The sequence below is a fragment of the Callithrix jacchus genome, chromosome 4 (assembly GCF_049354715.1).
Source record: "Callithrix jacchus isolate 240 chromosome 4, calJac240_pri, whole genome shotgun sequence".
Classification (NCBI taxonomy): Eukaryota; Metazoa; Chordata; class Mammalia; order Primates; family Cebidae; genus Callithrix; species Callithrix jacchus.
The window spans coordinates 161,937,145-161,949,547 of record NC_133505.1 but is presented as its reverse complement, the minus strand read 5'-3'; the positions used below and the strand labels follow the sequence as shown (position 1 = coordinate 161,949,547).

The window sequence follows — 12,403 nt, the reverse complement described above, 5'->3', positions numbered from 1 at the left end:
ACTGCACACGAGGCTTCATTTCCTGTTTCCATCTTCCACAGCACTGGAATGCCATGTGCACTGAATCACTGTATTATGTCAAAACTGCATGCTTGACTGTCTGTCACCTGCTAGACTGACAGCGCCCTGAGGGCAGAGACAGTGACTTCTTTGAATTTCCAATCTGTGCACACTTGCCTGACCCAGAGTATGCACTGAACAAACACTCATTCAACTAAACCAAATGTTCTTATTCTCCTGCCAAAATCACTTCCAGCTGGGCACGTTGGCTCATGCTTGTAATCCCAGCACTTTGGGAGGCTGAGGTGGGAGGATCATTTGAGGTCAGGGGTTCAAGACTGGCCCGACCAACATGGTGAAACCCCATCTCTACCAAGATACAAAAATTAGCCGGGCGTGGTGGCCTTTGCCTGTAATTGCAGCTGCTCGGGAGGCTGAGGCAGGAGAATCACTTGAACCCCGGGGGTGGAGGTTGCAGTGAGACAAGATCGCACCACTGCACTCCAGCCTGGGCAACACAGCAAGACTCTGCAAAAAAAAAAAAAAAAAAGACGAAACAACACTTTCACTTTCACCATCTCCCTATTGCCTACGGAATAAAGTTCACATCTTCACCCAACACATCCACAATATGGCTTTTTCTCCCTCAAACGCCCTCACAAATATGCTGCTCGCCAACAGTTTGTTCCCCAAACTGCTGCCCCTCCATCATCCCCAAATGCACCATAGTACCCTCATATTTTCTCGAAGCTTTGTTCTCATTGTTCTGTTCAGCAGTTTCCAATTGTCTAAATGCAGTCCATCCTCTTTATGATTTTAAAACTGTATTTAGATAAATATTTAAACTGAGGTCCACGTTTTGCAAAACCCAGAGCAGTCCCACCCCTGCCAGCAAGCCCTCCCTCCTTCCCCAGCGCACCCGGGGTAGCACAACCACCTCCCCGTCTCCAGCCTAATTAACCACGGGAAGCGGGCCTGGCTCCCCTGGGAATCACACATAATGAGGCAGGATGGGGGACGCCATCTGGGAGAATGCCAAAGCTGCCTAAGGGTGATGAGGTTTTGTCCCTGTTTACTTATTTGAAATAATAAGCAGAAAGGAAAATAAAGTACTAACTGGACTTAATTTACAACTCTCCCTCCCCGGGAACTTCAAAGGCGATCTGACATGTGGATGGCGGCATGATCTGGTCCACATTGGACACGCTCAAATGAAAGTCGCATCATCCTCCCCAGAAACACCCAAGGGGCCCAGGACACCCCAGAGCTTGTGACCACTGACAGTACGCAGCTCAGCCGGTTCATTACAACTGTGATACTGCCTTTTTAATTCAAAAAGGAACTTCTCCACCCACGTACTTCAAAGAAAACCTGCTCCAGAGAATTTCTCTTGCATGATGTAACCTAGATTGTACATTCTATTTTTAAGGTAAAAATGACTCCATCTGAGGTTCTCAGATAAACCCGCTGGGGAGGAAGCTACATAAATAAATGTATATTTGTTGAGGTTTGAAACTAAGTGGGTAAAGCACTGCTCTCTTTCAGACTTTTTTTTTTTTTTTGAGATGGAGTTTCGCTGTTGTTACCCAGACTGGAGTGCAATGGCACGATTTCAGCTCACCGCAACCTCTGCCTTCTGGATTCAAGCAATTCTCCTGCCTCAGCCTCCCAAGTAGCTGGGACTACAGGCGTGCACCACCATGCCCAGTTAGTTAATTTTTGTATTTTTAGTAGAGACGGGGTTTCACCTTGTTGAGCAGGATGGTCTCAATCTCTTGACCTTGTGATCCACCCGCCTCGGCCTCCCAAAGTGCTGGGATTGTAGGCGTGAGCCACTGTGCCCAGCCTTCTTTCAGACATTTTTTAAAAGGGAGTTTAGAGAAAACTGAACTCTCAGGGAATATTTTGGAGACCCTGTCCCGATTGGTCTTGATCTGTAAATACCTTTGCCTCTGCAGCTTCACCTAACAGTTTTTTGTCCAATATCTTATAAAAGCAGTTCTAAGCAAGTACTTGTTCCTGATTAACGTTTCCCAGTCTTTGTGTGTGCAGGTAAAAAGTAAACAGCTCTTAGCCAGGCGTGGTAGTTTCACACCTTTACATCTCCCACCACTTTGGGAGGTGGAGGCAGGCAGATCACCTGAGGTCAGGAGTTCAAGACCAGCCTGGACAACATGGTGAAACCCCATCTCTACTAAAAATACAAAAATTAGCTAGGTGTGGTAGAAGACGCCTGTAATCCCAGCTACTCAGGAGGCTGAGGTAGGAGAATTGCTCCCAGCTACTCAGGGAGGCAGAGGTTGCAGTAAGCCGAGATGGTGCCACTGCATTCCAGCCTGGGTGACAGAGCAAAACTCTGTCCACCAAAAAAAAAAAAAAAAAAAGTAAACAGCTTTCTTTACGATCTGCTGACAAAGGACACAAGGACAACGGGCACAGCAAACGTAACTCAGGCTACGTGCTGCAAAGCCCTTCAGGAACACGTGGCTAAATCATAATTTCAAAGAGTGAGTGCAATATGGCAAGGAGAATATTTTCAGGTAGAATTTCTTTTTTCATCTTTTTCAGAAAGAGGATCTTGCTATGTTGCCCAGGCTGGTCTTGAGGTTCTGGTCTCAAGTGACCCTCCAGCCTCAGCCTCCCAAAGTGCTGGGATTACAGCGGTGGGTCACCGTTCCCAGCCAAGAATTTCTATGATCAGTCCCAATTGTCTGTTACCAGGAACTCACAAGAACAACATGAGAAGGGAATGCGTGTGTGGCGGAGGCTGGGAGAAGGGGGCACGGGGAAGATGCAGGAAGGGGTTTTAGAGCCAGGGCTACAGGGAGAGGAGAACCAAAAATGAAAAATTCATAGTGTTAGGACAGTGCTTAAAATAACTAGAGGGATGATTCTGTCAAAGGATGGATAATGGGCCACAAGTGATCATTCCTCTCATTCTTCAAAACAGCTTCTCTTCAGGCCACTCAACCAACCAGACCCCTGGATTTGTGTTAAAGTAACCTCCCATCTTAATCAGAGAATAGCACCAACTATGATGTCATCAGTTAAACATTTATAAACTATAGACAAGGGAATATAATTACATTTAAAGAAAATTTAATTTAAAAAAAATGTTTGCTTAGCCTCCTTGTGGCCACAAAGAAATACGCCCCCTCAACCGCCACCTCTACACACATGACAGGCTACGAGCCTCTCGGTACTGCCAAATGTCCCTTTTCTCTCCTGAGACCTGAACACCAGACCCTATGCAAAGACCTGAAAACTCCAAGCTGGGCATCCCTTTGACAGGACTGAAATATGGCTCCAAAGTTAAACTTAACCCACGTATGCCTGAGGTTGCAATTTTTTGAATTTTTAAAATCAGACCTTGGGCCAGGCATGGTGGCTCATGCCTGTAAACGCCAGCACTTTGGGAGGCCGAGGCAGGTGGATCACCTGAGGTCAGGAGTTCAAGACCAGCCTGGCCAACATGGTGAAACTTCATCTCTACTAAAAATACAAAAATTAGCCAGGTGCAGTAGTATGTGCCTGTAATCCCAGCTACTCAGGGGGCTGAGGCAGGAGAATCACTTGAACCCGGGAGGTGGAGGTTGCAGTGAGCTGAGATCATGCCACTACACTCCAGCCTAGGCAACAAGAATGAAACTCCATCTCATTTAATTAATTAATTAATTAAATCAGACCTTTGTGATGACCCTGAGCAGTAGGATACAAATAATTCCAATAATGGAACACTAGGCATACCTAGGTTTAAGAGAGCCAGGAAAAGTTAAAACCCTATTTTTCTCAATTATGGTCAGGATAAGACTTTTGACTAGGGTGCTCTGAACACCCTGAGACACTCAAATCCACAAGTCGCATCTCAGGACAGACAGACTGTGGCTGCTGGATCCTGGAAAATCAGCACCAGGGGTGAGACATGGTACAAAGAAAACTCTGGGGAAACTGTGTCTCCTTCAGGCTCTTTGATCTGTCCCATCACCTCTCCCATGGCCTGACACCCTACATTCCACACAGACAGAGAGCTGGGAGGTAGAGCTGCACGGCCCTGGGAGCCGAACTCCTAGTGTGAGTGGGTCCTGAAAGGATGCAAGCGGGGCTCATGGGGACAGCACTCCCTCCAGCAACGTCAGCAGCTTTATTCTCAGACCCCAAACGCCTTCCATCACCTGCATTCTTCCTGGCAGTTTCAGCTTCCTTGTTAAAACTGTTTTGTATTTTGGAGTTTGCCAGCAGGTACTCTTTAAATAATGGCATATCCTGGTTGAGCAACAGCTCCATTCAGGGATGTAAGTTACTGTCTTTAAGATTCTATAGAATTGCAGAAAATTAGGCACCCCGGTATACATTTTCCATGTCAACTGTTGAACTACTGTTGTGTCACTTGGGACCAGGCCCTTATATCTGCACACCCAGCACAGCGCCCTCCACTGCCTGACACCTTTTGCCCCACTCTGTCCTCCAAGCTGCTACCTGATTAATCTTCCAGAGATACTGTCATCACGCTTTGTCCTCATCTTAAAAACCTATACCTCCTCTTGAATGCAGAGTATAAAATAAACCTTACCATCTAAGCCTTGCATACAAGATCACTATGGGCTGAATGTGTCCCTCCAAAATACGTACATTGAAATCTTTTTTTTTTGAGACAGAGATTCACTCTGTCACCCAGACTGGAGTGCAGTGGCACAATCTCGACTCACTGCAACCTCTGCCTCCCAGGTTCAAGCGATTCTCCTGCCTCAGCCTCCCGAGTAGCTGGCACTATAGGCACAATGACACCATGCCCGACTAATTTTTTGTATGTTTAGTAGAGACAGGGTTTCACCATGTTAGCCAGAATGGTCTCGATCTCCTGACCTCGTGATCTGCCCACCTCGTTGCTTTAGGTGATGGTATTAGGAAATGGGACTTTTTTTTTTTTTTTTTGACATAGTCTCACCGTCACCTGGGCTGGAGTGCAGTGGTGAAATCTCAGCTTACTGCAACCTCTGCCTCCTGGGTTCAAGCAATTCTCCTGCCTCAGCCTCCCAAGTAGCTGGGATTACAGGCTCCCACCACTAAGTCCAGCTAATTTTTTTGTATTATTAGTAGAGATGGGGTTTCACCATGTTGGCCAGGCTGGTCTCGAACTCCGGATCTCATGATTCACCTGCTTTGGCCTCCCAAAGTGGTGAGATTACAGGCCTGAGCCACAGTGCCTGGCTATGGAGCCTTTTTAAAAGGGGCAGTGATTAGGTTATTGTTACAACTGCAGTTTACAGGTGTAGTGTGAATATGTTATCATAGTTACTGTAAGTGCAACTGTCTGCCAAAATGCCCAGAATGCCCAAATCTGTTTAGACCAACTGTGTTTGGGACGACATCACATGCTAGGGCGCGCCAACCTTCAAGATAACCAGACACAGGTGGATACCCATACAGGGACTATAAAAAGAGAAGTCCTCAGTCAGCTCAGCCTGCTCTGCTGAGACACAGACTCGTGCAGACGAGCCGCTGCCACTCAGAAAGGGACCTGGAGTCAGGCTTGCCGTCTCCTCAGCTGGACGCTCAGCCTCAGCATTCCAGCCTCGACGCCAGAGGAAGCTACTACCAGATGCATGAGGACCTCTGCGACCAAACCTGTGCCTATTCATCTAAGATCCCCAATCTGTTCCTAGCAGGGTGAAAAACAGGAGTTGTGTGTAGGGAGAATGCGGATAAAACATTTATCTTTGTTCAGAATTGTTTGCATGCCAATAAACCATGTGATTCAAGCATTCAGTTACGGTGTCTTTCATCCTTCGCTGCTTAATCCACTGCGCAGGACAGTCATAATGACAGAGCCCTCATGAAAAGGGTGAGTGGCTTTATAAAAGGGGCCCCAGAAAGATCCCTTGCCCCTTCCGTCACGCGAGAATACAGTAAGAAGATGCTTCTACGAAACCAGGAAGCAGGGCCTCGCCAGACACTGAATCTGCCAGTCTCTTGGAATTCTCAGCCTTCAGAACTCTGAGAAATAAATTACTCTTGTTCATAAGCCACCCGGTTTACGGTACTTTGTTACAGACCGAGACACAGACTGAACCAGCTGCATTGCCTGTCCAACCTGACTGTCAGCTCTCATCACTTCCCAGCCAGAGCCTCTGACTCCAGTGTGCTCCAGAGCCCCAAGCCACCACTCTGTCACTTCATGCTTATCTCTCCATGCTCACCCAACCCCCTCCAGCCTGGAAATCCTTCACGCCTCTTAACAATGTTTTAACACCATCCAGGGACCCTTCATTTCCTCAGGATCACAGTACAACCTCAACCCCCTGATCTCCCATCATATTTGATAACTACACCAGCTGTCACCTAATAGACCATTTTAGAATGTCCTTTAGTTTCATATTCATAAGGCTTGCTCTCCAACTAAATGATAATTTCTTAGAAACGGGGTCCATATTTTATAATTAGTTTTATTTCTTCAAGCCAAATGCATCTATTAGGTACACCAGCATTTGCAGAGGGGAAAATAAGCAAAAAAGAAAGAACTGGGAAGGAAGAAAGACAACAACAGATATGAGCAAAGGCGGACATAGTCAGAAGATTAATGAGGGGCAGAGGTGGGAATTATTTGGTTATTTTGCTATCGTCAATTGATGCAGTGTTCCAAATTCTCAACGTATCAGTGAATGCATGCCTTTGATCAGTTTCCTATTTCTAGACAGAAATTTTTTCCTACTCATGCCGAATTCTTTTTTTTGAGACAGAGTCTCATTCTGTACCCAGGCTAGAGTATGATGGCACAATCTCGGCTCACTGCAAGCTCCATCTCTCTCAGGTTCAAGCAATTCTCCTGTCTCAGCCTCCTGAGTAGCTGGGATTACAGGTACCCACCACCACGCCCAGCTAATTTTTGTATTTGTAGTAGAAATGAGTTTCACCATGATGGCCAGGCTGGTCTCGAAATCCTGACCTCAGGTGATCTGCCTGCCTCTGCCTTCCAAAGTGCTGGGATTTTAGGCGTCAGTCACCGTGCCCAGCCTCATGCAGAATTTTTCATATATACACAGGTGAAAAAATTTCCAAACAAGGTTAAACATTCAGACATAAACAGAGATATGATGTAAGTTGCAATTTAAATAAAACACCATATGCAAAATTTCTTTCTAATAAGTCACAATATGTCTAAATTGTTCTGTTACCATAAATTTTTTTTTCTCTAAAGAACCTGGTTTCTCTGTAATAAGTAATTAAAGGAAGAAAAATTCAAGAACCTACCCACTATCTATCTTCATCCCATTCCTCATTCAAACTCCCAGGTCATTTGACATTTGCTCAGTTGGTTTTGGGGGAGCTGCTGCGGATTCTACAGTGCATCACCCAGATCCCCCTCCAAACAGAGGCATTCCTTCCTTTTTCCAGCTCGCACAGATCCCCTCAGGGAAAGTGATGTCTGCTGAAGGGAACTGCCTTGCCCTGCTGGCCTGAGAGGAACACGGTGGCCTGTTGCCTCCAAGCTCTGAATGGCCCTCCCAGCTCCACAGCTCACTGTGGGACAGGCTGCATCACAATGGAACTTGTCCCCAGATCCTGCTCCCTCACTCCAGGCTGGAGTTGTCCCTAAGAGCATTCCCAGTAAAACTTCTCACATCTAAATCTCTCTCAAGGTCTGTCTCCTAGGAAACCTGACTTAAGATAGGGCGGCTAGAAATTCCACTAACACTTGTCTAAGCGTTTAGGTCGTCTGAACAAAGGGAAATAAAAATTTTCAAACTGCCTCCCTTCTCTAAAGTGCAAACAGCATGGGAACCAGCCATTTATTATGTGAATGTGGAACCAGAGCAGAGAAAAGAAAGCATTTCATTAGCTGCTTCTCTGCTGGAAATAGAAAAATTACTTGTTTTCTGCAATCCACAGACACAGAAACAGCTATGTTATACCAAACCACTTTTTCCAAAGCCATCGTATTAGAATCTTACCTGTCTAACCTTCTAGTGGTTTTATTGCAGGGATTTTTTTTTTCCCCCAGAAAACAACAATATATGAGTGAATCCACTAGGCCAGAAGGCACTATTCAAATTAGAAATTAAGTTCTGGGACTGGGTGCAGTGGCTCACGCCTGTAATCCCAGCACTTTGGGAGGCAGAGGCAGGTGGATCACCTGAGGTCAGGAGTTTAAGACTAGCCTGGCCAACATAGTGAAACCCCATCATTACTAAAAACATGAAAAATTAGCCGGGCCTGGTAGCAGGTGCCTGTAATCCCAGCTACTCAGGAGGCTGAGGTAGGAGAATCACTTGAACCCGGGAGGCAGAGGTTTCGATGAGCTGAGATTGCACCATTGCACTCCAGCCTGGGCAATAAGAGTGAGGCTCCATCTCAAAAAAAAAAAAAAAAAATGAGAAATTAAGTTTTGGTCACAAAATATTTCAGTATATACGTGGAGCCACCAAAGGTTGTAAAGCATATCATATCACCCATGTCACAACATGGCAAACATTAAGTACCTAAAATGAAAAGCCACAGAAACTATTTCCTCCAGGGTGTAAGAAATACCACTAACGTGTGAGCCAAGAAATACCAGCAAGTCACTGCGCAAGCGACGTGAGCACTGGAAGGAAACGCAGGTGTACATGAACAATACCTGGTTCTCTATGGCTTTCCTGTTCTTTGGGTCGCTCACCACAGAGAGCTGCAACTCTGCCATCTTCCTCATCTTGCTGTCCATGTCTATCTTCTGAAGCAGGTTTTTGGTCTGGTTCTTCAGCAGCCGCACTGTGTCCTCTTTCCCGTGCTTCTTCGCAAAGAGGGACGCACAAGCAGAGTGTATGGCAGTGACCCAGTTTTCTAGATCTGTCTGGCTGGTGGCCTGCACGTGGAGAGGGAGAAAACCTGTTTCAGATCATTTTACCCCAAACGTGCCCTCCGAAATGGCAGGCTGGGCTTGGAAGTGTAAACCCAAGGAGCACTTGCACTCCAGAAAAGCTGTTAATTTCAAAAACATATTCAACCATTCAACTCAGGTTCAGAGGGACTCAGAGAAAGTCAGGAGCAGAGCAGAAAGCATCCTAGAGCCCTGAATAGGACAGGAACTAAAGCTAGAAACAAGCACTGGCCCACAACACAGGAGCTATAAGGACAACAGGGTAGACACAGTCAAGAAACACTGTGCCGCTCTCTAAAAGGATGCTTGGCCAGGCGCGGTGGCTCATGCTTATAATCCCAGCACTTTGGGAGGCCGAGATGAGCGGATCACCTGAGGTCAGGACTTGGAGACCAATCTGGCCAACATGGTGAAACCCTGTCTACTAAAAGAACAAAAATTAGCCAGGCATGGTGGCACGCACCTATAATCCCAGCTACTTGGGAGGCTGAGACATGAGAACCACTCGGTCATGGGAGGTGGAGGTTGCAATGAATTGAGATTGTGCTACTGTACTCCAACCCAGGTGACAGAGTGAGACTCTGTCTCATAAATAAATACATACATACATATAAATACATAAAATGTAAAAATTAGGTGGGTGTGGTGGTACACACCTGAAATCCCAGCTACTTGGGAGGCTGAGACAGGAGAATCACTTGACCCAGGAGGCGGAGGTTGCAGTGAGCTGAGAGCACACCATTGCACTCCAGCCTGGGCAACAGAGCAAGACTTTGTCTCAAAATAAACAAATAAATAAAAGGTTGCTTGTTTTCAGAATTTTAACAGAATGAGTAAACATTAGGACTAGAATATGAAATTTTGAAACCTGGATATAAAATTACATCTACAGTATGGCCTCAATACAAAAAAGTATAAATAAAAGTATATTGAGGGGAAACAAAATAATGCTATTGTCTTTGAAGACAGGAAGTTTCCTTCTTTCTCTACTTTTCAATGACTTCTAACGCAAAGATGATATATTATTTTTATAAAAGAAAACTATTTAATTTTGGCTGGGCACAGTGGCTCACACCTGTAACCCCAGGACTTTTGAGCCCAGGAGTTCAAAACCAGCCTAGGGAACATAGTGAGTCCCCACGTCAATTAAAAAATAATAATAGGCCCAGTGTGGTGGCGCATGCCTGTAATCCTAACACTTTGGAAGGCCAAGGCGAGCAGATCACTTAGGTCAGGGTTCAAAACCAGCCTGGCCAACATGGTAAAACCCCATCTCTACTAAAAACACACAAAGAAAAAAAAATTAGCCAGTTGTGGTGGCAGGCACCTATAATCCCAGCTACTTGGGAAGCTGAGGCAGGAATTCAAGAATTGCTTGAACACAGGAGGTGGAGGTTGCAGTGAGCTGAGATCGCATCACTGTACTCCAGCCTGGGCAATAGAGCAAGACTCCATCTCAAATAATGATGATAAATTTTTTTTAAGAAAAAAATATTTTAAAAACAACGAAGTTTGAATGAAGCACAGCAGGCAAACAGGTACGATTCTAAGCAGACTGGAAAGTACTTTCAGTTCTCTTGATGTCCAGAAATAATCACACACAGTGGAGTCACAGGGTCAAACCTCAAGTGGCCTCTGGGATCACAAAATAGGACCACCTGGGAAAACTGTTACTGTTACTGTTTCTGAGACAGGTCTCACTCTGTCTCTTGGCCTGTGTCAGTGGCACAATCATAGCTTACTGCAACCTTGACCTCCTGAGCTCAAACGATCCTCCCACCTCAGCCTCCCAGGTAGCTGGGACCACAGGCGCACACCACCATGACCCACTAATTTTTTTTATTTTTTTTGAAGAGATGGGGGCCTCGCTATGTTGACCAAGGTGATTTCAAACTCCTGGTCTCAAGCCTTCTTCCTGCCTCAGCTTCCAAAGTGCTGGGATCACAGGAGGGAAAAACTCTTAAAACTAAGGACATTTTGCCTGAATCACAAAATAAAACGTTCATTTCACACTTACCACTAAGAAGCTTACAAACAATTCACCTAAGATTTTGTTGTTGTTGTTTTCAAACTTCCCTACTTTTCAGACTAACATAAATTGATTACTTTGCTTTAAAGCATCATAGAAGTCTTTAAGTAACCTTTCTGTTAGGAAAATGAAAATCAAATCTCAGGCCCCGGCTCTAGTTAGTCAAGTCAGTTTGGGAAAGCAGTACAACTAAAGGCCCAGGGAGTTTACCCAGTGCTGGTCCCAGGAGGAGCTCTTCAGAGCATTCCAGACTCCCACAGTCAGCCTACAGGACAGTTACTCGGCAGGGCTTCAGAGGGTGCCCAGGGCCATCTTTATGAGAGATCTAAACCCAGGCTTTATGAGGCTTTCCATGAAACTTCCAGTCAGATGGAACCTTCAGCCAACACTGTGTCTATGTCAGATGCTGGGTATAGACTGGGAGGCATTTAAGAAGCACACTTCATTCCCCAGCTATCAGTCTCACCTCTTCTGAATTAATATTAATAACCATAATTACAATTTCATTAGCATTTAACACACACGTGATTATTTACTCTTACAGCAATCCTGTAAGCCATTATTATCCTACTGGTCAAAGGGCCCAAGGCTCAGAGAAGTCTGCTACATGCTCCAAGATCACTTACAAACTCAACACTAACAAAGGCGCCAGGATTCAAACCGAAGCCTGGCCCAGTGCCGATGGCTCAGCACCACCATGTTCTGTGACATCTCATTGGCTAAAAGTCACCGAAAAGTCTTAACAGTAGATACCCTGAATCTTAAGATCCTAAAACCACTTCCACAGGGAAAGGAGATCTCATAGCATTTGCCTGTGAGGGTTTTCCTGAAAATCTTTGACATCCACTGAGATTCATGGGAAGAACCCAAGCCTCTCCCATCAATATTCTCCAAGCTTCATTTAAAAAACTCCCCAAATCTGAGAATCTTGACCATTGCACTCACTGGATCACGAGCTACTCCTGAACAGGGATCATGATTTTTTCTCTTTGTGTCCCAATGAGCATCTCCTGGACCACAGCCTGGGACTTCAGAGGCACCTGAAAAATGCCCTCTGTGTGAATGACTGCATTGGTGATGACCCAGTGCCCTTGGCAGTCAGCAGAGGCCAATTTCTCTTGCTTAAGGCCAAATCCAAAGCCTAAGCATTTATTCGATTTCATTTCCAAGTTTTGCCTTTTCTGTTCCTTCTTATTCTAGCAATGCATAAGCTATTTTTTTTAAGATGGAGTTTTGCTCTGTCGCTCAGGCTGGAGTGCAATGGCATGATCTCAGCTCACCACAACCTCCGTCTCCCAGGTTTAAGCGATTCTCCTGCCTCAGCCTCCTGAGTAGCTGGGATTACAGGTGCCTGCCACCACACCCAGCTAATTTTTTTTGTATTTTTAGTAAAGACTGGGTTTCACCATGTTGGCCGGGCTGGTCTTGAACTGGTGACCTCAGGTGATCCACCCACCTCGGTCTCCCAAAGTGCTGGGATTACAGACATGAGCTACTGTACCCGCAATACATAAGTTATT

General features: G+C 45.6%; 1 protein-coding gene across 5 annotated transcripts in view; it reads right to left on the bottom strand.

The window, feature by feature from the left end:
• Positions 1-12,403, bottom strand: part of TIAM2 (TIAM Rac1 associated GEF 2) — a 239,620-nt gene that overhangs the window by 103,361 nt on the left and 123,856 nt on the right. For 4 of the 5 annotated variants that reach the window (XM_078370329.1, XM_017971503.4, XM_054254551.2 and 1 more), the window contains one exon: positions 8,615-8,839. In XM_078370329.1, the coding sequence (XP_078226455.1) occupies positions 8,615-8,839 (225 nt within the window). Of the gene's footprint in view, positions 1-7,248; positions 7,496-8,614; positions 8,840-12,403 lie in introns of those variants that run through there. The other variant, XM_035297006.3, reaches the window with a different exon arrangement.